The sequence below is a fragment of the Oncorhynchus gorbuscha genome, linkage group LG05 (assembly GCF_021184085.1).
Source record: "Oncorhynchus gorbuscha isolate QuinsamMale2020 ecotype Even-year linkage group LG05, OgorEven_v1.0, whole genome shotgun sequence".
Lineage (NCBI taxonomy): Eukaryota > Metazoa > Chordata > Actinopteri > Salmoniformes > Salmonidae > Oncorhynchus > Oncorhynchus gorbuscha.
In genome coordinates, this window is record NC_060177.1 from 61,822,222 (window position 1) to 61,847,814 (window position 25,593).

General features: G+C 45.2%; 1 protein-coding gene and 2 long non-coding RNA genes across 6 annotated transcripts in view; 1 reads left to right on the plus strand and 2 right to left on the minus strand.

The window, feature by feature from the left end:
- LOC124036249 (hemicentin-1-like) overlaps positions 1-20,164 on the plus strand; it is an 83,389-nt gene extending 63,225 nt beyond the window's left edge. The window contains exons 53-81 of the mRNA XM_046350559.1: positions 1,404-1,548; positions 1,649-1,776; positions 1,968-2,124; positions 2,235-2,356; positions 2,454-2,618; positions 2,728-2,835; positions 2,978-3,112; positions 3,226-3,360; positions 3,487-3,756; positions 3,876-4,066; positions 4,151-4,364; positions 4,478-4,612; positions 4,732-4,922; positions 5,701-5,782; positions 7,533-7,703; positions 7,856-8,008; positions 8,224-8,361; positions 8,707-8,828; positions 8,955-9,195; positions 9,442-9,501; positions 9,627-9,746; positions 10,074-10,208; positions 10,364-10,483; positions 10,599-10,724; positions 10,850-10,978; positions 11,087-11,380; positions 11,581-11,700; positions 11,813-11,939; positions 17,768-20,164. Of these exons, the coding sequence (XP_046206515.1) occupies positions 1,404-1,548; positions 1,649-1,776; positions 1,968-2,124; positions 2,235-2,356; positions 2,454-2,618; positions 2,728-2,835; positions 2,978-3,112; positions 3,226-3,360; positions 3,487-3,756; positions 3,876-4,066; positions 4,151-4,364; positions 4,478-4,612; positions 4,732-4,922; positions 5,701-5,782; positions 7,533-7,703; positions 7,856-8,008; positions 8,224-8,361; positions 8,707-8,828; positions 8,955-9,195; positions 9,442-9,501; positions 9,627-9,746; positions 10,074-10,208; positions 10,364-10,483; positions 10,599-10,724; positions 10,850-10,978; positions 11,087-11,380; positions 11,581-11,700; positions 11,813-11,939; positions 17,768-18,158 (4,625 nt within the window). The 3' untranslated portion in view covers positions 18,159-20,164. The remainder of the gene's footprint in view (positions 1-1,403; positions 1,549-1,648; positions 1,777-1,967; positions 2,125-2,234; positions 2,357-2,453; positions 2,619-2,727; positions 2,836-2,977; positions 3,113-3,225; positions 3,361-3,486; positions 3,757-3,875; positions 4,067-4,150; positions 4,365-4,477; positions 4,613-4,731; positions 4,923-5,700; positions 5,783-7,532; positions 7,704-7,855; positions 8,009-8,223; positions 8,362-8,706; positions 8,829-8,954; positions 9,196-9,441; positions 9,502-9,626; positions 9,747-10,073; positions 10,209-10,363; positions 10,484-10,598; positions 10,725-10,849; positions 10,979-11,086; positions 11,381-11,580; positions 11,701-11,812; positions 11,940-17,767) is intronic.
- On the minus strand, positions 6,836-20,294 carry LOC124036250. 4 transcript variants are annotated; one of them, XR_006838896.1, is made up of 4 exons: positions 20,237-20,294; positions 11,554-11,692; positions 9,600-11,443; positions 6,836-9,192 (listed from the first exon to the last, which is right to left on the minus strand). It is a non-coding gene; the product is annotated as an uncharacterized LOC124036250 (long non-coding RNA). The 4 variants fall into 4 exon arrangements; XR_006838897.1 differs by lacking the exon at positions 20,237-20,294 and having other exon boundaries at positions 9,600-9,720; positions 10,836-11,443; positions 11,554-12,333; XR_006838895.1 differs by lacking the exon at positions 20,237-20,294 and having other exon boundaries at positions 11,554-12,333.
- Positions 20,295-21,701: 1,407 nt separating this feature from the next.
- LOC124036252 lies at positions 21,702-24,927 on the minus strand. Its single transcript, XR_006838899.1, has 3 exons — positions 23,543-24,927; positions 23,184-23,445; positions 21,702-23,094 (listed from the first exon to the last, which is right to left on the minus strand). It is a non-coding gene; the product is annotated as an uncharacterized LOC124036252 (long non-coding RNA).
- Positions 24,928-25,593: the final 666 nt, after the last annotated feature.

The following is a 25,593-nucleotide window of genomic DNA, read 5'->3' on the forward strand; positions in this document are numbered from 1 at the left end:
ATGCTGAAAAATGAGGGGATGGCGTCGGATGAATGGCACAACAATGGGCCTCAGGACCTCTTCACGGTATCTCTGTGCATTTAAATTGCCATCGATAAAATGCAAATGTGTTCATTGTTCGTAGCTTATGCCTGCCCATACCATAACCCCACCGGCACCATGGGGCACTCTGTTCACAACGTTGACATCAGCAAACCTTACACGTGGTCTGTGGTTGTGAGGCCGGATGGACATACGGCTTATGGTAGAGTAATGAACATTAAATTCTCTGTCAACAGCTCTGGTGGACATTACTGCAGTCAGCATGCCAATTGCACGCTCTCTCAAACCTTGACACATCTGTGGCATTGTGTTGTGTGACAAAAGTGCACCTTTTAGAATGGCCTTTTATTGTCCCCAGCACAAGTTGCACCTGTGTAATGATCATGCTGTTTAATCATCTTCTTGATATGCCACACCTGTTAGGTGGATGGATTATCTTGGCAATGGACAAATTTCTGCACAAAAATTGAGAGAAAAAAACTTTTTTTGTGCATATAGAACATTTCTGTGATTTTTTATTTCAGCTCATATTATATTATATTTTTGTTCAGTATAATTAATATATATAGATATGTATATATACAGTGTATGCAATCTCCGTAGACAAACATTGGCAGTAGAATGGTCTTACTGAAGAGCTCAGTGATTTTTAACGTGGCACCATCATAGGATGCCACTTTTCAACCAATCAGTTTCCAACTATTTTTGCCCAGCTAGAGCTGCCCCAATCAACTGTAAGTGCTGTTACTGTGAAGTGAAAATGTCTTGGAGCAACAATGATTCAACCGCGACGTGGTAGGCCACACAAGCTCACTCTTGGCATTCTCTCAACCAGCTTCGCCTGGAATGCTTTTCCAACAGTCTTGAAGGAGTTCCCACATATGTTGACCACTTGTTGGCTGCTTTTCTTTCACTCTGCGGTCCAACTCATCCCAAACCATCTCAATTGTGGAGGCCAGGTCATCTGATGCAGCTCTCCATCACTCTCCTTTTTGGTCAAATAGCCCTTACACAGCATGGAGGTGTGTTGGGTCAATGTCCTGTCGAAAAACAAACGATAGTCCCACTAAGCGCAAACCGAAAGGGTTGGGATGGCGTATCGCTGCAGAATGCTGTGGTAGCCTTGCTGGTTAAGTGTGCCTTGAATTCTAAATAAATCACAGACCGTGTTGCCAGCAAAGCACCCTCACACTGTCACACCTCCTCCTCCATGCTTCAGGGTGGGAACCACACATGCAGAGATACTCCGTTCAGCTACTCTGCGTCTCACAGCCGGTTGGAACCAAAAATCTCAAATTTGGACTCATCCTATTAAACCTTAATCCATTTGAACGTGTGTTTTCTTTTCTTTTTTCCCTCAGTGCCACCAGTCATCAGAGAGAGCAGCTCTGAGGTCACTGCACATATCAGGCAGGATGCAGTCCTGCCCTGTGAAGTAGAGGGGGAAACCTCACCTAGGGTCATGTGGAGGAAAAATGGCGTCCCTATAGATCCTGACAATAACAAGTAAGGGCTTACTTAACTTAGGCTATAGAAGTTGTCGGGATACTGTCTTTATACAGATGGGTAGATAGTCCAGTTCGCTGATTGATTGCGTGTGTCCCAGGTACACCATGCTGTCTGAAGGCTCTCTGCGTGTAAAGGCTGTTCAGCTAAGTGACTCTGGCCGCTACTACTGCACCGTGTCCAATCAGGCCGGATCAGATCATAGTGGGATGGACTTACGTGTGTTAGGTAAATACAACTCAGAGAATTACAGAATCACACCATAACACGGTACATTTACGTTTTTACATGAACATTTAGACATTATCCAGAGTGATTTTCAGCCACTGCATTACAGTCAGCGCCTTACAGTCAAATGTGTTTGTATGCCATACATATCTGTATATCATTCCTTATGACTCCATGTTGTGTCCCTGTAGTGGGTCCCTCGATCAGCCCTGGTCCTTTCAATGTGACGGTGACCACAGGGGTGAGAGCCGTACTGAGCTGTGAGACTACAGGTATACCAGCCCCTAAAGTCACCTGGAAGAGGAACGGCACTCCACTAGACCCCAACCAGCAGCCGGGCACATACAAGTAAATGAAGCAGAATGATCCCTCCTGTGTGAATTATAACACAATGGACATAAATCCAAATGGATTCATTCTGAAGTATTGCCTTTGACTTTTTTAAACTTTTTTTTAAGGTTACTCTCCTCTGGATCTCTGACAATTTCCTCTCCATCCAATCAGGATGAGGGATACTTTGAATGCACAGCAGCCAATGAGGTTGGAGAGGAGCGCCAGGTCATTGAGGTCATCCTACAAGGTATTGTTGCTTTGAGGTCCTACTCAGACGTTTGTAGACTGCCCTTTCATCTCACATACAGCAGAACAGACTGAGATTTCTCCTCTCTGTCCCTCAGTCGCTCCAACCATTGAAGATGACATTACAACAGTCACTGCTATCAAAATGGCCCCTGTGGTGCTGCCATGCCATGCACAGGGCATCCCAGAGCCCACTGTCAGCTGGACCAAGAGTGGAGCCAAGCTGGGATCCCGGGGAGGAAGTTACCGGATCCTGCCCACAGGTAGGTACACTTGCTGCTCAGAGGGTAACATGGTGCTGTTGCCATCAGGGATCCTGTCATGTTAGTACTTTGGTGTTCATTGTTGTGTTACTGTACTGTTTGGATCCAGGAGTTCTGGAGATCACAGCTGCTACCCCCAGTCATGCAGGGAGGTACACCTGCTCTGCCCGGAACCCTGCAGGAGTGACCCACAAACACATCACTCTCACAGTGCAAGGTGGGTCCTCAGGTGGATTGTTGTTAAGGTTATAAAGTAATTGTTCATGTTTTTGCCTTGGAACTCTCTTATGTCTTCATTTTACAGTTGAATAATCTGTGCATAATAAACCATGTTAATGGGTTTGCCCTCTCCCACTCAGAGCCCCCTGAGATCAGGCCTATGACAGAGGAAGTACAAGTAGTGTTGCATCATGGGACGGTCCTGCCTTGCGAGGTGCAGGGTTTCCCCCGACCCTCCATCACCTGGCAACGAGAGGGTGTTCCCATAACAGCTGGTGAGAGTGCCCTCTTTGGACACTTGATCAGAAATCAAGCCAATATATAACACAATAGTCATTTATAGTCTGCTGTTTCTCAATTGGGATGTCTTTGTTCCATGGCTCTTCAGGTCACAAACTGTCTCTCCTTTCAAACGGAGCTCTGAAGTTCTCTCGAGTCACTCTGGGTGATGCGGGCACCTACCAGTGTCTGGCACAGAACGAAGCTGGCACAGCAATAGGAAGGACACGTCTAGTACTGCAAGGTAACACACTACATTTCTACAGAGCACAGACATGTTGTTCAAACAGCATGGAGGCACTTGTTGATACTTAGATGAATGTGTGGGCCTCAATAGTGAAAGGTACTATGTGTCTTTGTGTTGCTCCAGTTCCCCCAGTGCTGAGAGTTCCTCGTGAGGAGTACACAGCAGTCCTGGGCCAGCCAGTGAGCCTGGAGTGTTTGGCAGACGGACAGCCCCAGCCGGAGGTGTCCTGGCAAAGGGAGCGCAGGCCCCTCACAGAGGGGGCACACATACAGCTCTTTGCCAATGGCACCCTGAGGATCGCAGCCACACAACGCAGTGATGCTGGACTGTACACCTGCTCAGCCAAAAACCTCGCTGGCAGGGCCAGCCATGACATGAGGCTTGCCATAATGAGTGAGTGTGATATGAGGTCAATATGACATTTAGGTTTAACCTGACATTAGGAATAACAGTGTCTCATGGTACAGAGTTACTGCTCTGCCAGTAATAAATTGACTCTGTCTTTCTTCTAGTCCTGCCCATGATTCCTGTTGGTCAACCGGAGTTGTCCGTCATCCAGGGCTTCCAGGCCTTGTTACCCTGTGCGGCTCAGGGTTCACCAGAGCCCAGGGTGTCATGGAAGAAGGATGGTAACATCGTTCCCAGCCTGCCTGGCAAATTCACTGTGCTGCGGTCAGGAGAGCTGATCATTGAGAGGGCAGAGGTCAGAGACACATTTCTGTTTTACATTGCATTATAATGAAGGTGGTTCAGGTGAAGGTCCTGATCAACGTTTTCACCCTTGTAGCCAGATGATGGTGGTGTGTTCACCTGTGTGGCCACCAACACAGCAGGCACTGTGAGACAGGACACCCGCCTGTCCGTCAACATGAGACCCGCCTTCAAGGAGTTACCTACTGACGTGACCATGAACAAAGGTCAAAGTCTCAGCTTGTCTTGCCACGCCCAGGGCATCCCTACCCCTGTCATCTCCTGGACCGCTAACAACAGCCCCTATCCAGGTACACCAATGCCCCATGTTCTCTTATGATCGATATGATGTAGTCATAGGTACTGTATATAGTAATAGTAATAATCATATTGATTACTCCAAACATGTCTCTCTCTCGCTCAGTTTCCAGTGTGGACGAGGCAGGCAGAAGCTCCTTGGTAATAGAGAATGTGACCTTGAGGGATGCAGGAACCTATGTGTGCCTAGCAGAGAACAGTGTGGGCACCATCAGAGCACTCTCATTTGTCCGCATCAGAGGTGAGTACTTTCAACACCTCATGACCTTAAGACTGTTTCTGTTTGTATTAGTATTGTTTTATATTCCTTGGTAGGGGCACACTGTTCGTAATGGATGTGTTATGGTCATGTCTCCTTAGAACCACCGGTGTTGAAGGGAGAGGCCCACACCTCTCAGACTGTGGCCCAGAGTGGCACTGCCATGCTGGACTGTCCTGTCCATGGAGACCCCAGTCCGGTCCTCCGCTGGGTCCATGACGGCAGACCCCTTCTCCGTTCCCTTCGCCTGCAATCCCTCCATAATGGCTCCTTGGCCATCTACAGCATCACGGTAAACACAACCCTGGACCTGTCTCACCTGTCCAATCAGTCTCCCTCAGAAATTTATTTATCCAAGTGTTAGTTTAATTTGAGAGTTCATATCTTGAGAGTAAAAAATAGCTATAAAAACAAAAAGAGAGTAGGCTTACACAAGAAATGAGAGGGAGAAGATGGACCACTGACTGCAGTCAATCTGCACTCCATTTGCAGTCCTGAGTCATGGAACATTGTGTGACCTAACATCAGCGTGCCAGTCTGGCCTAAGTCAGATTTTAGTGAGCTCATTCTAAAAAGCCAACAGTAGTATCTAGAGAGGGAGAGGGTGTCTATAATTATGTTAACTTTTTAAACTCTGTAATTGATGCTGTAATTGTACACCCTGCAGCTTAAACTTTCTCAAAGACAAATGGTTCCCCTTCCTACAGAGTGCTCTAATGTGATACTTCCTCTCTCTGGTGTCATAATGACACTTATTGCAAACAAGCTAATGGAAAAACCTTAAATTCCCTTTAAGAAAATTTCAGCTTTTAAATGCCTCAATAAGGGATGAAAGTTCCATTAAATATCTGAAATAACATAAAAAATCATAAAATCACTCCGTGGAATGTAAGGCAAATATGTTTAATTAGAAATGTCACTAAATGACATTATGTAATTAGGAAGAGTGAAAGGATGAGGGAGGGTGCTGAACAGCATATCAATCCTCATATTTCAGAAGAACAATGGTAACGTGCTTGTGTTAAAAGTGTTTATGCCCTAACATGTATGTCTGTCCCCATCTGTGTCAGAGAGAAGATGCAGGGGAGTACCAGTGTGTGGCTGAGAGTGAGGCTGGGGTCGCTGAGAGGACCATTTCTCTCAAAGTACAGAGTGAGTGATGTGGAGCATGAACACAGTCACACAACCTCCATTTACAAAATGCTGGCATTCATTCAAACAATCCGGAATCAACATACACCTAAGTGGCCCAGGGTACCAAGCTCCCCTTCAGAGTCTGGAGTTTAGGTCACCTGCAGGAAAAAAGGCTGATATGGAGGATGTAATTCTGGGAGAAGTGGAGTAAAGTCCCCCTAATTAGCCATCCAGACGGAATGGTGGAACATGAATGATTGAAATAATCTATATTTGAGTCACCTATAATATCTGGTGCAGAGAAGGACATTCTGTGTATGTAACAATAACCTCTGTCGCTAACATGGCTTTTCAAGAGAATGAGCAATCTGCAGATAATAGCATTTTAATGCCAACTCTTGATATAGGTCCCAAACAAAAGCCGCCTTCGAGACAGAAACTCAGTATCCTCAACCCAGGTATTAAAAAACAATGTACCATGAAACATTTTCAAAACGTTAATCAGGCTTAAATCCTCTTCTGTTTACCATCTATATAAATGATCTCTCACTTGCTTGCCCACAAGTTAACTTGCAGATGTATGCAGACAGTACAGTTATGTATGTACACTCAAAAACTAGAAAACTAGTTGTTAACAAGTTAACTGACACTACGGTAGATGTTTCTAAATGGATTACAAATTGTTGCCTGCATTTAAATACTCGACAAGACTTTTTGTATGTACTTCTCTAAGAAATCCATTGATTCTTCCCAACGAGCTGTTCTTGTTAATGGGGAGAATCTGAAAGTTGGGTCTAACTTCAGGTATCTCGGCATCTTTTTGGACTCCAACGTGACTTTTAAGAAACATGTGAAGAAGGTGGTTAACGCGGTCAAGTTTGGATTGTCCAACTTTAGATTTATAAGACCTTCCCTTCCTCTGGAGGCCACCAAACTATATATGCAGCAGGGGCTACTATTCTGAAACCAATTGAATCACTCTACAAACAAACACTTAAGATTTTTGATGACAAACCAAACAGTTACCACCATTGTCATGTAATTTACAAACATAATTTATTTAGTCTGGATAGCTTTAAGCAGTATGCAGATGCAAGCCTTGTCTTTAAGATCCTGCATGTTCTTGTCCCTCCACCCCTATGCCGGCATACAGGATAATGCTCAAGGAAGGCACCTCCAGAGTAACAAGGGCGGTAAGAGGGGATTGTGTCCCTTTTCGACACAGTAAAATCGGTCAATCAGTCTTCTCTGTTAGAGCTACAATATACTGGAATGCAATGCCCATGGACTTGAGGAGCTGCACTGATTATTGTATTTTTAAATTTTTATTGAAAACATGGCTCAAATCTATCCAAACCTGTTCAGAGTTATCTGTGGTTCTTCATATGTAAGACGACAGTTGATGTTGTTGTTGTTGTTAGAGTTATATATTATTGGATGTAATGTATTTGTATATTGTATTGTTTTAGTCAGTATTTGTATAGTGGCTGTGCAAAGGCCTTTACCGTTACACAGGCCCAAATTAGCTTTTGGCTAACCCCAGCACATTTACATGGATGTTGCATTATTGTAATATTCATGTTGATTAATGTTGATTGTCCCCTATAAATAAATAAATAAAATAAATCTAATATTCCTACAATTCGATCCTCTCGATCCATTATATCAAAGGAATAAGAAAACACACAATAGTAATTATGGATTGTTTATTTAATTCTCTATATGGATGATCTCTGTCTCCCTCCCTACTCTCCCTCTCCTGCCACAGTCAATGGAGGTTATTCTAACTGGGAGGATTGGGGCCCATGCAGCACCACCTGTGGTCGAGGGAATCAGGAGCGAATCAGGTTATGCAACAATCCAGAGCTGGCCAATGGGGGGAAATCATGTGACGCTCCCAGTAGGGACTCCAGGAGATGTCAGATTGGACTCTGTCCAGGTACGAGTGTTTGAACTGTTCTCCTGTCACTCCAAACGGACGCAGCTGAATTTAACAATTAAATCATGTGTGTACATAGAAGGTATAGTACTACAGCTACTCTTAAATCATGTATAACTTAATACTTATGTATCTGTCTCTGTTGACTGAAGGGGAGGCCCCTCGTAAGGCCAGGGGGAGTCTGATTGGGGTGGTGAATGATAGGGAGTTTGGGGTGTCGTTCCTGGAGGCTAACATCACAGATAACCCAGAAGAGGGCACCAGCACCCTGCAGGCCCACCTGGACAACATCCCTCCTAGTGTGGGTGAGTATGGGAGTGTGAGAGATGTCTTACAGTAACCAGTAGGAGCCTCTCAGAAGCAGATCTAAATGCAATAATCAAGCACTTGCTGTAAAGTTATTTCCCATAATCAAGCACATAGATCACTCAGCCACTGACCATTGCTGTATCCTGACCTATCACACTTTGCTCAGAGGTATTTCCATAGAGGCTGTGGTCTAACTACTGATGTTTTGCAGGTCCATTGCTACGGGTGTTGGTGTCTGTGTTTGCTCCCATCTACTGGACCACAGTGCTGCAGACTGGAGCAGCCAGGAACGGCTACTCCCAGACCCAGGGCCTGTTCAGACAGGAATCCCAGCTGGAGTTTGACACAGGTCAGCACTGAAGAACAGATACAATAACATCCTGTAAATTAACCTGAACTAAGGTTTACTCTACTGTAAATGTAGTCCAATAACAGTGGTTGTCTCTCGTAAGCGGAATTGTCCCTTTAAATCTGTACATTATAAGAGAACCAGCAGAGGGCATAGTTCTCCATGACTGTAGTTTTTTAAAATTATTACTAGGATCTGGTTTCAATGACGGACTCCTTTGGCAACTTCAATAAGAACCCCCCCAAAATATGGGGTGGGTCCTCTTCAGACAGACAACTCTCCCGAGTGACTGTTTTATAATGTATCCCAGATGTATTTGAATGTTGTGTTTGTGTTTGTAACCAGGAGAGATCCTTCAGTTGACCCATGTAGCCAGAGGTCTGGACTCAGAGGGGGCTCTCCTAATAGACATTGTCATCAACGGCTTTGTCCCTCTGACATTATCAACCTCCCATCTCAATCTGCAGGTGTGTATTGATTAACACGGTCACCCGAAGGCCAGCTGAAGTCCCTGACTGTGACAAACCATAAAAGTCTTAATTAAATCTCAACATAATCTATCTCTAATATGATGACTGCTTCGTGTCATGCAGGAGTTTGATGAGTCATACGTGCAAACGGGACCAGGGCAGCTGTACTCATGGTCGTCCCAGGCCCACCAGAGAGCAGACGGTCCCATGGTGCTGCGCTGTAACCACTCCATCATCTACGAGGGCCGAGAGGAGCGTCAGGGGCCACTGCTGCAGCTCGTCAAGGTGTCCCAGATGGATGGCATCTACAGCATGTTCACTCTCAGTCTGGACTTCCAGATCACAGCCTCCCTACTCCTACCTGGTCAGTGGAAATATAAGACAGATTACCACAAGGCAGGCAGATTACCACAAGGCAGGCTAACACAATACAGATTACCACAAGGCAGGCTAACACAATACAGACTAACAGACAGTCAGTCAAACACTTGAATTTTAACTGATGTACTGTAGCAAACACATTCATTTTTAAGATGTAATTTTCATTGTTTAAAGTTGTGATACAGTAGCATCATCTGCTCATGGATTGAATGTGCTCCTTTGTCTTTAGATGGGGATGGAAAAACATGCCCAGAAGGTTTTGTCCTGGATACAGCCTCTTACTGTACAGGTACGTTGTGTATACCTTTTCCTTCTTCAATTTGATTGTTGGATCGACCCATGTTAATTTGTAGTTTGCAATTCAATTAACTCATTAATGCAGATTACCTTTATAAACTGTATCTGAATGCTTAGATGAGGATGAATGTGCTGCCGCGTCGCCTTGCTCACATTCCTGCAACAATGTGATGGGTGGCTTCTCCTGTGCCTGTCCCTCTGGCTTCACCATCTCCCCAGAAACCAACACATGTCAAGGTCAGCCACAGGAAACACTAACTGAACGCTGCATACTTTATCTCACCGTTATACAGTGTCTCCTAATTAGATTACGTTACAGTAAGTGATCGGTCTGTAAAGGGATCTGGTATCATGGTGATTTGTATGCTATATTTAGAAGGTCATCTATTTTGAAATTTGTATAAAAAAAAGAATGTTGGGGGATAAAATGTAAACAGAATCAGTTAGCTAGCACACACACTATTTGGTTCCAGGGTGATATTATCACTGTGAAAGTATACATCCTACTGCTGTATTGCAGACAGTGTTCTTGTGTTTGACCTCACATGTGGTATCTCTCTACAGATATTGATGAATGTGCCCAGGGCTCCCACATGTGCCACTACAACCAGCAGTGTGTGAACACGGTTGGCACATACCGCTGCCAGGCTAAATGTGTCCCAGGCTTCAAGCCCAGCGCCATGGGATCCAGCTGTGAAGGCAAGTCTATTCACAACAAATACACTTTTTTTTGGGAGGGGGGATTGTTTTTCAGTCATGCACTGAATAGAATACATTCTAGTCTCCATCTTATAATAAGGTCCTGACAATAAGGCATATTAGTAACAGAGTTTGATCTGTGGTGTGAGTTTCAGATGTGGATGAGTGCCAGGAGTCGTCTCTCTCCCCCTGTCAGCAGCAGTGTCTGAACACCCTGGGCTCCTTCCGCTGTGTCTGCAACCCTGGCTACCAGCTGTCTGGCCAGCGCTGTCTGGGTCAGTGGACCCTGTGACTCACTGATGATATTATCAACAGAATCAAATCTTTCATACCAGTATCATACAAGTTCAATTGTGGAATCTCTAACCCTTTGTGTTTGTTTGTATACAGACATCAACGAGTGCAGCAGGAATGTGTGCCCAGCTCACCAGCAGTGCCGCAACACAGAGGGAGGCTACCAGTGTTTCGACAGCTGCCCAGCTGGCATGAGAATGGGAGAGAATGGAGCCTGTGTCGGTATGATGCCATTTATACTTCACCCATCTTTTACTTTGAATGTTGTTGCACGCAGGTTTGTGGTGTGAGAATGCTGATCCTATCATTATAGTATGCCCTGTGTTTACTAACATTGTGATTCACAGATGTGGACGAATGCCAGGATGGAAGCCACTTGTGCCGGTACAGCCAGATGTGTCAGAACACCATTGGGGGGTACGGCTGTGTCTGCCCCAGAGGTTATCAGTCCCAGGGGGTGGGCCGTCCATGCCTGGGTAAGACACTTCATTTTGGCATAGACATGTATTACTACACTAAACAATATGCTACTGTCCAATAAAATATTGTTCTAAGTAGTGTCTGAGTCTTGTTTTGCCTTTCAGACATTGATGAGTGCCTACAGATGCCAAGCCCCTGTGCCCACCAGTGCCGTAACATGCCAGGCAGCTTCCGGTGCCTCTGCCCACCAGGCACTGTGTTAACGGGGGATGGGCGCTCTTGTGCTGGTCTAGAGAGAGGACAGGTCTTCTCCAACGGTAGCCGTGTCAGGGCAAGACTGCGCCCACAGCTGTTGTCATCGCTGGGTAGGCCCATTCCCTCTCGGCATCATGGGGTATCTCGCATCACCAGACAGAGCTGCCCCATAGGCTATACCAACAGAGATGGCACATGTGTCGGTGAGTCGTCTCTTCCCCCTTCCCCGAAGTAGTTGGATTCCCGTTCAGTCATATATTTGGCATCTGTGTTTGTGGACAAGATGATGAAAAAGCTTTGCAGCTTCTAATTTGATTTGAATGTCTGTAAGCAAAGGCCACAAGCAAGGGAGTTGAGTGTGGTACGTCTTGCTCACCTCATTGTGTCATCGGTCTCTGTACAGATCTGGATGAGTGCTTGCTGAGGAACCCATGCCAACATGAGTGCCGGAACACAATAGGGGGTTTCCTGTGCCTCTGTCCTACAGGCTACCAGCTGTTACCCAACGGCAGGAGCTGCACAGGTATGGAGAAAACGAACAATACACATGAACACTACATAAACCACCCACCACGACTAGGTTTACATTGCCAAGAACACATACAGATACGGAGTTTCCTTTCTGATGCTTGCAGACATTGATGAGTGTGCAGTACAAGGCATCCAGTGTGGACACAACCAGATGTGCTTCAACACTCGTGGAGGATATCAGTGTTTGGACACGCCCTGCCCTGCGTCCTATCAGAAAGGAGGAAGCCCAGGGTATGGAGCTTCAATAAAACACCACTGTGTGTTTGCAATATGTTGTTCGACAGATCGTTTCCTGAGTATTTTTGTAATCAAATCAAATTGTATTAGTCATATGCACCTAATACAAAAGGTGTAGACCTTACAGTGAAATACTTACTTACCAGCCCCTAACCAACAATGCAGTACAAATAAGAATAAGAAATAAAAGTAACAGGTAATTAAATAGCAGCAGTAAAATAACAATAGCGAGAATATACACATGGGGGGGGTACCGGTACATTGACAGAGTCAATGTCCGGGGACACCGGTTACTCGAGGTAATATGTACATGTAGGTAGAGTTATTAAAGTGACTATGCATAAATGATAACAACAGAGAGTAGCAGCAGTGTAAAAGGGGGGGAGGGCAATGCAAATAATCCAGGGTAGCCATTTGATTAGATGTTCAAGAGTCTTATGGTTTGGGGGTAGAAGCTGTTTAAAAGCCTCTTGGACCTAGACTTGGCGCTCCAGTACCGCTTGCTGTGCGGTAGCAGAGAGAACAGTCTATGACTAGGGTGGCTGGAGTCTTTGACAATTTTTAGGGTCTTCCTATGACACCGCCTGGTATAGAAGTCCTGGATTGCAAGAAGCTTGGCCCCACTGTAGTGCCTTGCGGTTGGAGGGCAAGCAGTTTCCATACCAAGTAGTGATTGTCTAGCTGCAGAACCTATTGAGGATCTGAGGACCCATACCAATTTTTTTCATTCTTTCTCCGGTGCGCGATGAGACAAGGACATCCCTACCGACCAAGCCCTCCCTAACCCGGACGACGCTAGGCCAATTGTGCGTCACCCCACGGTCGCAGCCGGTTACGACAGAGCCTGGGCGCGAACCCAGGGACTCTGATGGCACAGCTGGCGCTGCAGTACAGCGCCCTTAACCACTGCGCTACCCGGGAGGCTGTCTTGATCATGTTGAGGGAGAGCTTGTTGTCCTGGCACCACACGGCCAGGTCTCTGACCTCCTCCCTATAGGATGTTTCGTCGTTGTCGGTGATCAGGCCTACCACTGTGTCATCGGCAAACTTAATGATGGTGTTGGAGTAATGCCTGGCCGTGCAGTCATGAATGAACAGGGAGTACAGGAGGAGACTGAGCATGCAACTCTGAGGGGCCCCTGTGTTGAGGATCAACATGGCGGATGTGTTGTTACTGACCCTTACCACCTGGCGGCGGTCTGTCAGGAAGTCCAGGATCCAGTTGCAGAGGGAGGTGTTTAGTCCCAGGGTCCGTAGCTTATTGATGAGCTTTGAGGCCACTGTGGTGTTGAATGATGAGCTGTAGCCAATGAATAGCATTCTCACATAGGTGGTCCTTTTGTCCAGGTGAGAATGGGCAGTGTGGAGTGCAATAGAGATTGCATCATCTGAGGATCTGTTAGGGAGTTATGCAAATTGAAGTGGGTCTAGGGCTTCTGGGATGATAGAGTTGATGTGATCCATGACCAGCCTTTCAAAGCACTTCATGATAACAGATGTGAGTGCTATGGGTCGGTAGTCATATAGACTGGTTACTTTAAGTGTTCTTGGGCACAGGGACTATAGGTGGTCTACTTGAAACATGTTGGTATTACAGACTCGGACAAGGAGAGGTTAAAAATGTCAGTGAAGACACTTGCCAGTTGGTCAGCGCATGCTCGCAGTACACGTCCTGGTAATCTGTCTGGCCCTGCGGCCTTGTGAATGTTGACCTGTTTAAAAGTATTTTCTCACATCGGCTGCGGAGTGTTGATCATTACATTTCCATTTAAGTCATTTAGCAGACGCTCTTATCCAGAGCGACTTACAAATTGGTGCATTCACCTTATGACATCCAGTGGAACAGCCACTTTACAATAGTGCATCTAAATATGTTAAGGGGAGGGGGTGAGAAGGATTACTTTATCCTATCCTAAGTATTCCTTAAAGAGATGGGGTTTCAGGTGTCTCCGGAAGGTGGTGATTGACTCCGCTGTCCTGGCGTCGTGAGGGAGTTTGTTCCGCCATTGGGGAGCCAGAGCAGCGAACAGTTTTGACTGGGCTGAGCGGGAACTGTACTTCCTCAGTGGTAGGGAGGCGAGCAGGCCAGAGGTGGATGAACGCAGTGCCCTTATTTGGGTGTAGGGCCTGATCAGAGCCTGGAGGTACTGAGGTGCCGTTCCCCTCACAGCTCCGTAGGCAAGCACCATGGTCTTGTAGCGGATGCGAGCTTCAACTGAAAGCCAGTGGAGAGAGCGGATGAGTGGGGTGACGTGAGAGAACTTGGGAAGGTTGAACACTAGACGGGCTGCGGCGTTCTGGATGAGTTGTAGGGGTTTAATGGCACAGGCAGGGAGCCCAGCCAACAGCGAGTTGCAGTAATCCAGACGGGAGATGACAAGTGCCTGGATTAGGACCTGCGCCGCTTCCTGTGTGAGGCAGGGTCGTACTCTGCGGATGTTGTAGAGCATGAACCTACAGGAACGGGCCACCTCCTTGATGTTAGTTGAGAACGACAGGGTGTTGTCCAGGATCACGCCAAGGTTCTTAGCGCTCTGGGAGGAGGACACAATGGAGTTGTCAACCGTGATGGCGAGATCATGGAACGGGCAGTCCTTCCCCGGGAGGAAGAGCAGCTCCGTCTTGCCGAAGTTCAGCTTGAGGTGGTGATCCGTCATCCACACTGATATGTCTGCCAGACATGCAGAGATGCGATTCGCCACCTGGTCATCAGAAGGGGGAAAGGAGAAGATTAATTGTGTGTCGTCTGCATAGCAATGATAGGAGAGACCATGTGAGGTTATGACAGAGCCAAGTGACTTGGTGTATAGCGAGAATAGGAGAGGGCCTAGAACAGAGCCCTGGGGGACACCAGTGGTGAGAGCGCGTGGTGAGGAGACAGATTCTCGCCACGCCACCTGGTAGGAGCGACCTGTCAGGTAGGATGCAATCCAAGCGTGGGCCGCGCCGGAGATGCCCAACTCGGAGAGGGTGGAGAGGAGGATCTGATGGTTCACAGTATCGAAGGCAGCCGATAGGTCTAGAAGGATGAGAGCAGAGGAGAGAGAGTTAGCTTTAGCGGTGCGGAGCGCCTCCGTGATACAGAGAAGAGCAGTCTCAGTTGAATGACTAGTCTTGAAACCTGACTGATTTGGATCAAGAAGGTCATTCTGAGAGAGATAGCGGGAGAGCTGACCAAGGACGGCACGTTCAAGAGTTTTGGAGAGAAAAGAAAGAAGGGATACTGGTCTGTAGTTGTTAACATCGGAGGGATCGAGTGTAGGTTTTTTCAGAAGGGGTGCAACTCTCGCTCTCTTGAAGACGGAAGGGACGTAGCCAGCGGTCAGGGATAAGTTGATGAGCGAGGTGAGGTAAGGGAGAAGGTCTCCGGAAATGGTCTGGAGAAGAGAGGAGGGGATAGGGTCGAGCGGGCAGGTTGTTGGGCGGCCGGCCGTCACAAGACGCGAGATTTCATCTGGAGAGAGAGGGAGAAAGAGGTCAGAGCACAGGGTAGGGCAGTGTGAGCAGAACCAGCGGTGTCGTTTGACTGAGCAAACGAGGATCGGATGTCGTCGACCTTCTTTTCAAAATGGTTGACGAAGTCATCTGCAGAGAGGGAGGAGGGGGAGGAGGATTCAGGAGGGAGGAGAAGGTGGCAAAGAGTTTCCTAGGGTTAGAGGCAGATGCTTGGAATTTAGAGTGGTAGAAAGTGGCTTTAGCAGCAGAGACAGAGGAGGAAAATGTAGAGAGGAGGGAGTGAAAGGATGCCAGGTCCGCAGGGAGGCGAGTTTTCCTCCATTTCCGCTCGGCTGCCCGGAGCCCTGTTCTGTGAGCTCGCAATGAGTCGTCAAGCCACGGAGCGGGAGGGGAGGACCGAGCCGGCCTGGAAGATAGGGGACATAGAGAGTCAAAGGATGCAGAAAGGGAGGAGAGGAGGGTTGAGGAGGCAGAATCAGGAGATAGGTTGGAGAAGGTTTGAGCAGAGGGAAGAGATGATAGTATGGAAGAGGAGAGAGTAGCGGGGGAGAGAGAGCGAAGGTTGGGACGGCGCGATACCATCCGAGTAGGGGCAGTGTGGGAAGTGTTGGATGAGAGCGAGAGGGAAAAGGATACAAGGTAGTGGTCGGAGACTTGGAGGGGAGTTGCAATGAGGTTAGTGGAAGAACAGCATCTAGTAAAGATGAGGTCGAGCGTATTGCCTGCCTTGTGAGTAGGGGGGGAAGGTGGGAGGGTGAGGTCAAAAGAGGAGAGGAGTGGAAAGAAGGAGGCAGAGAGGAATGAGTCAAAGGTAGACGTGGGGAGGTTAAAGTCGCCCAGAACTGTGAGAGGTGAGCCGTCCTCGGGAAAGGAGCTTATCAATGCATCAAGCTCATTGTTGAACTCTCAGAGGGGACCTGGAGGGCGATAAATGATAAGGATGTTAAGCTTGAAAGGGCTGGTAACTGTGACAGCATGAAATTCAAAGGAGGCGATAGACAGATGAGTAAGGGGAGAAAGAGAGAATGACCACTTGGGAGAGATAAGGATCCCGATGCCACCACCCCGCTGACCAGAAGCTCTCGGGGTGTGCGAGAACACGTGGGCGGACGAAGAGAGAGCAGTAGGAGTAGCAGTGTTATCTGTGGTGATCCATGTTTCTGTCAGTGCCAAGAAGTCGAGGGACTGGAGGGAGGCATAGGCTGAGATGAACTCTGCCTTGTTGGCCGCAGATCGGCAGTTCCAGAGGCTACCGGAGACCTGGAACTCCACATGGGTCGTGCGCGCTGGGACCACCAGATTAGGGTGGCAGCGGCCATGCGGTGTGGAGCGTTTGTATGGTCTGTGCAGAGAGGAGAGAACAGGGATAGACAGACACATAGTTGACAGGCTACAGAAGAGGCTACGCTAATGCAAGGAGATTGGAATGACAAGTGGACTACACGTCTCGAATGTTCAGAAAGTTAAGCTTATCTGTGATCACACAGTCTTCCAGAACAGCTGGTAATTACATGCATGTTTCAGTTAAATGCGTCGAAGCGAGCATAGAAGTAGTTTAGCTTGTCGGGTAGGCTTGTGTTACTGGGCAGCTCTCAGCTGTACTTCCCTTTGTAGTCTGTAATGGTTTGCAAGCCCTGCCACATCCAACGAGCGTCAGTGCCGGTGTAGTACTATTCAATCTTAGTCCTGTATTGATGCTTTGCCTGTTTGATGGTTCGTCGGAGGGCATAGTGAGATTTCTTCTCAGCTTCCGGGTTAGAGTCCCGCTCCTTTAAAGCGGTAACTCTATCCTTTAGCTCAGTACGGATATTGCCTGTTATCCATGTTTTCTGGTTGGGGTACATACCCCAACCAGAAGCCATGGTGGGGATGACATCATCGATACCCTTATTGATGAAGCCAATGACTGATGTGGTGTACTCCTCAATGCCATCGGACGTGTCCCAGGAACATATTCCAGTCTGTTCTAGCAAAACAGTCCTGTAGCTTAGCATCTGCTGCATCTGACCCCTTTTTTTATTGATCAAGTCACTGGTGCTTCCTGCTTTAATGTTTGCTTGTAAGCAGGAATCAGGAGAATAGAATTATGGTCAGATTTGCCAAATGGAGGGCGAAGGAGAGCTGTGTATGTGTCTGTGTGTGGACTAAAGGTGGTCATCTTGTACTTACCTTAGTTACCTTATCACACCACCATAAAGTCATTGTTGTGCAGGTATCTATGTATGTAGTAAGTCACGATCATTGGTCCCTCTAAACAATCACATGGTTGTCTTGTACATTAGATATAGTATGTCACTGACCTTTGGAGCCTGACAGTATCAGTACCTCTGAAAGTGTAACAGTTGACTCTTCTCTCTCCATGGCAGGACGTGCTACAGACCCTGCTCTCGGGACTGTGGCTCTGGGGGTTCCCCTCTGCTACTGCAGTACAAGCTGTTGACCCTCCCCCTGGGCATCCCAGCCAATCACAACGTGGTGCGCCTGTCTGCCTTCTCGGTGGGGGGGGTGTTGCAGGAGATAACATCCTTCACCATTCTAGAGCAGGGCAATGAGGGGGGTCCAGGGGTGGGGGCAGGGGGCCAGATGTTTGGCATCAGGGACGAGGCAGGCAGGGGCATCATCTTCACCATGCGGCCCCTGCAGAGGTCAGGCCTGGTGCGTCTCGGGGTGCAGGCCACCACCCTCTCCACACAGGGCCGCATCACATACCAGAGCATCTTCATCATCTACATCTCCATCTCTAGATACCCCTACTGAGATGAGTCCCCCCCAGCTGGAGGCTGGAACTGACTGTGTGTGCCCCTGAGAGGCCACTGACTCCTCCTTCACCAACCTCTGTAGAATCAGTCCCACAGCCTGGAGGCCTGTGAGACAGAGCGTGCTAACCAAGCCAAGAAAGCACTAATAATGAGACAAGGTAAACAGTATTAACACTAAGGATTTCATGGATATTTGGACCCTCTGGTACAGTAAGTAAACTGGATTGAAATGGATCTTAAACTGTGGGGACACAATTTTGCCAAAATCTGTTCTTGTAAAGAAATTGACCTTTTATAAGATTTGTTGGATTTATTACAATGAACACTCCAAAGATGGTCCTGTAGCATTAGAATGGCGTGGAGTTATTTATATTGTGATAATGCCACAGGTGTGGCAATATTATTTTATCCCAAGTGTTTTTCTATCATTTTTGAAGTCATTGTTGTCACTTGAACCAGCCATATGGTGCTATTCTGAAGGTACTTGACAGCTTTGTTGAATCAGTAAGGCAAATGGTGTTTGCATTGCAAGAACAAATTGATAAGAAAAGATCAAAGTTCAAGACCGTTTGTAATTGTTTTCACTTATCGGAATCTGTTTTGAATGGAGTTGGCCTCAGGTAGTAGGGCCACAATATGGACATCAATGTCCCTTTCTGCTTAAACCGTTTTAGTCATTAGACTGTAGTATTCTGATTTAGCCATCCATCTTTCTTGATGTGTTTCAAAGGTGCAGGGTTAGAAACTATGGGGGGTAGGAAGTAGCTAAGACATTGTGCTGAACTAGAACTGTTCATTTGTAAACCAAAATAATACTCAATTAGTATTATACATGAAACACACCCCAAAATCAAAGAGAATTTGAAAGTGGAGAACCACATTCAGTGGGTGTTTGCAGGGGCGGACTGCGACAAGCAATCAGACCTGGCATTTCTAACACACTGGCCAATCTCTAAACCGGCCCGGCCCCCAGTATTAGCCAGATAAGTCATTTTACACACACAAAAAAAAACAAGTTAGACCAGCCCAATGGGCTAAAAATGGACCAGCCCATCTGGCATTTACCTGAAATGACAATGGCCAGTTCACCCATGTCACTAAGTTCACATCCACCACAAACACTCCTCTATGAGATGAAGGGAGCATAAATTTCCTGTTATACATGCAGCTATGTGATACATTCACCATAACACTGTTATTCCATTGCTCACCCTCTTAGACCATGAATGTATTTTGCAAAAAGGAACATTCATAACTTATATACAGCGATTAAGATATTATTTACCCCGATTTCTGAAATCAACCCAAAGTTTTGAACTGTTGTAAATGTAGCCGACGAAAAACGTGTTGCTCAGAGTGGAAAAGTGGAATCTGTTCCAGATGAATGCACATATAACCTGATATAACCTGATGCAGAGTGTCTTGAACATTTCCTCTCTGTGTGGCCCACAAGTTATATAAATATCTCACTGTGGTATGGAATTACAAACATGACAAGAGGAACTGATGATGCACTACCCAATTTAGAAATTGCACCTTGTGCATTCTACTATGTCAACTTTCAAGAGTAAGTTTAAAGCCAGGCTGAGATACTAACAAAAAAAAAGAAAATGTTTGGTTGTCGGTTGTGTTCCCTGAACTGGTTCCAAGTCCTGTCTTTAACCTTACAAGCTATTTCATGAAATATGTTACCTAATCATTTTGTAGCCATTAGTTTGTTGGCAAATTTTATAGAAATTATGCAATTGGTGATTTTGGACCATTGCTGATGGCCTCGACAACCCTCAGCAGCCAGTAACCAATACAGTACATATTTCAGTAGGCCCTATACTACAATAAACAATTTTGTCCCTGAAACCTAAGAATTGAATACTTCACTAGCTACAGTACCAGTCAAAAGACTGGACATACCTACTAATTCAAGGGTTTTTCTTTATTTCTACTATTTTCTACATTGTAGAATAATAATGAAGACATGAAATCTATGAAATAACCCACATGGAATCATGTAGTAACCAAAAAAGTGTTAATCAAATCAAAATATATTTGAGATTTTAGATACTTCAAAGTACCCACCCTTTGCCTTGATGACATCTTTGCACACTCTTGGCATTCTCTCAAGCAGCTTCATGAGGAATGCTTTTCCAACAGTCTTAGCACTTGTTGGCTGCTTTTCTTTCACTCTGCGATCCAACTCATCCCAAACCATCTCAATTGGGTTGAGCTCGGGTGATTGTGGAGGCCAGTTCATCTGATGCAGCACTCCATCACTCTCCTTCTTGGTAAAATAGCACTTACATAGCCTGGAGTTGTGTTGGGTGTTAGAGGAAATTGTAGTTAAGATGATTAATTATGTATACATTATTGATTAGAACCATTTATTCTAATACTATTACGGTATGAAAAGTAAAAGTTATTGGTTAAACTGTTACTGAAAATGTAAGCAGAATGAATTAATAGTCTGTGTCTTGGGAAGTCAAAAAGGGGAGTGATGCTATATGGCTTTTCAGACAGATAAGAAATGTCTGGGAAAGGTTCCATTCCTAAAACAATGGGTCCTTGTGAGAATCGGAGAGAGGGTGGGAAACTGATGATGTCATGTTCAGTTTATAACCTGTGGAAATGTGTGTAAGCATTTAGTACTCTCTGGAATTAAACGCTCTTTACCTGGCTTTTAAGACTGGTCTCGATCTACTTCATGCATAATTAATGAACTTACAATTCATTAATGAATTAGAAATGAGTGCGAATTGGTTTTGGCAATTAAAGCATAAAGGAATTTAGAATTCCTCTATCATTGGGTCATTGTCCTGTTGAAAAACAAATGATAGTGGGACTAAGTGAATTCTAAAATTCAAGGCACAAAAGTCACTAGACAGTGTCACCAGCAAAGCACCCCCACACCATCACACCACCTCCTCCATTCTTCACGGTGGAGATCATCCGTTTACCTACTCTGCGTCTCACAAAGACAAGGCGGTTGGAACCAAAAATCTCAAATTTGGACTTATCAGACCAAAGGACGGATTTCCACCCGTCTAATGTTTCTAGGCCCAAGCAAGTCTCTTCTTATTATTGATGTCCTTTAGTAGTGGTTTCTTTGCAGCAATTCGACCACGAAGGCCTGATTCACGCAGTCTCCTCTGAACAATTGTGTCTGTTACTTCAACTCTGTGAAGCATTTATTTGGGCTGCAGTTATATCTAATTAACTTATCCTCGGCAGCAGAAGTAACGATGGTTCTTCCTTTCCTGTGGCTGTCCTCATGAGGGCCAGTTTCATCATTACGCTTGATGTTTTCTGTATTCCTCCCGTAGCTTGTCACAAGACAACTGATTGGCTCAAATGGATTTATAGGGAAAGAAATTCCACAAATGAACTGTTAATTGAAATGCATTCCAGGTGACTACCTCATAAAGCTGGTTGGAGAACTTTAAAGAATCTCAAATAAAAAATATATTTAATTTGTTTAACACCTTTTTGTTTACTACATGATTCCATATGTGTTATTTCATAGTTTTGATGTCTTCACTATTATCTTACAATTAAAAAATAATAATAATAATTCAACCTTGAATGAGTAGGTGTGTCCAAACTTTCGACTGGTACTGTTTGTAAGTTGATACCCTCATCATTTGTAATGTTATGATGGAATGCAGTGTATATATGACAGGATTTAAGACGGATTTTATATTTAACAATATGGCATAATATTAGCATTATAATCACTATAAACCAGCAAACAATCCCTTTAGGAATATTATAGATAAATTGTTTGGCACATTTTAGAAAAATATGGCTAATATTTTACAAAGATTATATATTTTGGAAACCGGGCTAAATTGGTTTTGTTATCTGCATCATTTTAATAAATGTTTTTTTGTATTATCATTAGACATATTCCACCTATTACAGTTTTGTTCTGATTGCATAGGCACTATCTTTGAAACTATAGGCGATTTTTGCAAAACTCTACACACTAACCACAAAAACTTACACCAAACCAGCAAAACATTGTACATCTCTTGCAAAAGCAAACAATTCTTACAAAACTCTTCAAACTCTTTAAAAAAAAATGTTTTGCGTCAATACAGTACACACAAACCATCAATTGAATAAGCACACTAAGCACCAATTACCCACTGATTGTATAAATGAAAAACACTTGTGACTTTTTCTTTTTCTGTGTGCAGGGCATAGCAGTTTGCAATAACGTTTTGTCATACATGTAGTAAACACACATACACACAGGTATCCAAATGTGTAAAGTATGGATGTGCATTCCGTACGTAACACACTATCAATACAAATAAGGGGAAAAGTTATTTTTTTCCCTCAAACAACAAAAGTGCAGCAGAAGAAAACAAAAACATTTGTACTAGAAAAAGTTTTTCATTTTTTGGGGGCGATATCTCAACTTCTATGTGGGTCTGGCCATAAGATCACATGCGATGTTGTCTTGACCTAGGCAGCGTGGAAAGTATCGCCTGGAGTGCCTTATCCAGGCCTGGCATGACCCCTCATCGATGTCTCCACAAGCCATTACCTGTAGAAGGGGTATGCGCTGTTGGGGATGGCGATGATACACCTTCCAACGCCATGCAGAGAAGATTCAAGAACGGAGAGTATGGTGGGAGATTGAGTGCAATGAAAAGTGGGTGACCAGTCAACCAATTGCGGACCACAGCAGCCCGGTGGAAACTAACATTGTCCCAGATGATAACGTACCTGGCTGCTGTGGCCCCTGGTCATTAGGGATTAGTCTGTTGTGGAGGGTGTCCAGAAATGTGATAATCTGTGCAGTGTTGTATGGGGCTAGGATTGCATGATGGTGAAGGACGCCGTTTTGACTAATAGCCTTTTTTATGTTGCCACCACATTGTCACGGGACGTTGATAATGGCACGGTGTCCGATGATATTCCTGCCGTGGCTCCTTATAGCACGGTATGAAAAGACAGGAATCAGTCAATATGATGTAGTACCATACACTTCCAGTACCAATGATAGGATAGTATAGCTTACCTGCACATATTCATATCGCAGTTGTTCTACACAGTCTGAGTTTCTTTCGAAAGGGACACTGTACATCTGCTTCATCCTAATTCTATTGTGTTTCAGTAGACGAGACAGAGAGACTCACTCTGTTGACGTTTTGGAATATGGTGTTATCTGCCATTATGTACTCCTGCAGTCTGAGTCTGCAATGACTATATTTACAATGTGGGTCTCCTGCTCTGTGGTGAACAGTCAACCTCTTCCAACAGATACTGGTTTTCTTGCAGTTCTGTAAAAACATTTGAATGGTTTTAGTGATAGATCCTTCTCATGAAAGTTCAGTACATAATACTGTACCAGTAAGACCACAGCACTTAGTTACTTACCGGTTCTCATTTCGAAATATCCGGATGATACCTGCAACAGTAGATTTGGTTTAAACTGTTGGCCAGCCTCCCTCATGCTCATCCTATGGTTGACAACATGGTCAACCACAGTCACTCTGATTTCATCAGTTATCGTTTTCCTGACTCCCCTTCCTCTTCCCTACTTCACCTATTTCTCCTTCTCCTCCTCCTACTTCTTCACCTTCTCATACCTCTTACGCTCTGTCCAATATTGTCCAAACCAAATGTTTACTGTGGCCTATTTATAGTGCTCAAGTTGTGATTTGTAAGTGAACTCATTATCTAAAAGAGTTTTCATGTGTCAATGTGGAAAGGCAATTGGTGAAAGTGTAGCAATGTGGAGACCAATGTTTACAGTTTTGCTAGAAGTGTGTTATTAAATTGCAAACTGAGTGTAAAGCAGTGAGTTGTGTTTACAGTTTTGCAAAAAGTGTGTTATAAAATTACAAACTGATGTAGAGTTTAAGCATTTAGAAAGAAAACTGTACTGAAAGAGTACTGTCAGTGTCAGACTAATCCAATCAAAAACATTGCAACTGTTTGGCAGCTATATTGGCAAACATGTACCCTATGTTTAAATCAGCAATAGCTGGTTTTCATTCAATATGGTTTTCAGTACATTTATCTATATGTGGCCCGATTCAGACTTAGGAAATGTACATCTTTCCTACGCATGCCTTTCCTACACACTTCTCAGTTGTTATTCAGACTTACCTTATGCAGGTGTTTAACAGGCTTTGCAGGCGTGGCTCCCTGGGCTGAATACATTTTATTAAACTGCTGAAAACCCTCCCACTTGCTAGTCAACAGATTTTCTCATGGAGTTTTCATTCAATTGAGTTTCCACTACATTTATCGAAAGCCATCCCGTTAAATTGGCATACTGTTAATTAACATTATCAGACTCAGAGTATATGGAGAGCATGTTCAGAATATTAGGGATCAATTTAAGAAAGCCATGTAAATAATGGGGCCGGGACAATACCAGTATCGTGATACTTGTTCATATCATGGCAAGGAAGCAAAACATTAAGTGGATTTGACTTCTTTAGGAAAATAGACCTAATTTTGGAACAAACATCATTATGTTGTCATCCAGAATCACATTTATATATTTTCCAAGCTATAGCACACATGATTTTACATCCAGCAGGTTTTTAAAGGGCCAAAGAGTTTGGTCTGCTTCCTGTTTTAATTTTTGTCATGGAAAAAAAACACTGCGATACTGGTATCGTCCTGGCCCAAGTAAATATAAGCATATTCATCTCCTTTTCAGCACCAATTGGTAGACTTAAAAATACTCTTGAATTGTGAACTCAGCAAAAAAAAGAAAACGTCCTCTCACTGTCAACTGTGTTTATTTTCACCCTAAACAAAGAGGGGGGGGGGTCAAAATCAATCTGGTGTGGCCACCAGCTGCATTAAGTACTGCAGTGCATCTCCTCCTCATGGACTGCACTAGATTTGCTAGTTCTTGCTGTGAGATGTAACCCCACTCTTCCACCAAGGCACCTGCAAGTTCCCGGACATTTCTAGGGGAATGGCCCTAGCCCTCACCCTCCAACCCAACAGGTCCCAGACGTGCTCAATGGGATTTAGATCCGGGCTCTTCGCTGGCCATGGCAGAACACTGACATTTCTGTCTTGCAGGAAATCATGCACAGAACGAGTAGTATGGCTGGTGGCATTATCATGCTGGAGGGTCAAGTCAGGATGAGCCTGCAGGAAGGGTACCACATGAGGGAGGAGGATGTCTTCCCTGTAATGCACAGCGTTGAGATTGCCTGCAATGACAACAAGCTCAGTCCGATGATGCTGTGTCACACAGCCCCAGACCAAGACGGACCCTCCACCTCGCTCCAGAGTACAGGCCTCGGTGTAATGCTCATTCCTTCGACGATAAACGCAAATCCGACCATCACCCCTGGTGAGACAAAACCACGACTTGTCAGTGAAGAGCACTTTTTGCCAGTCCTGTCTGGTTTGTACCCATAGGCGACGTTGTTGCCGGTGATGTCTTGTGAGGACCT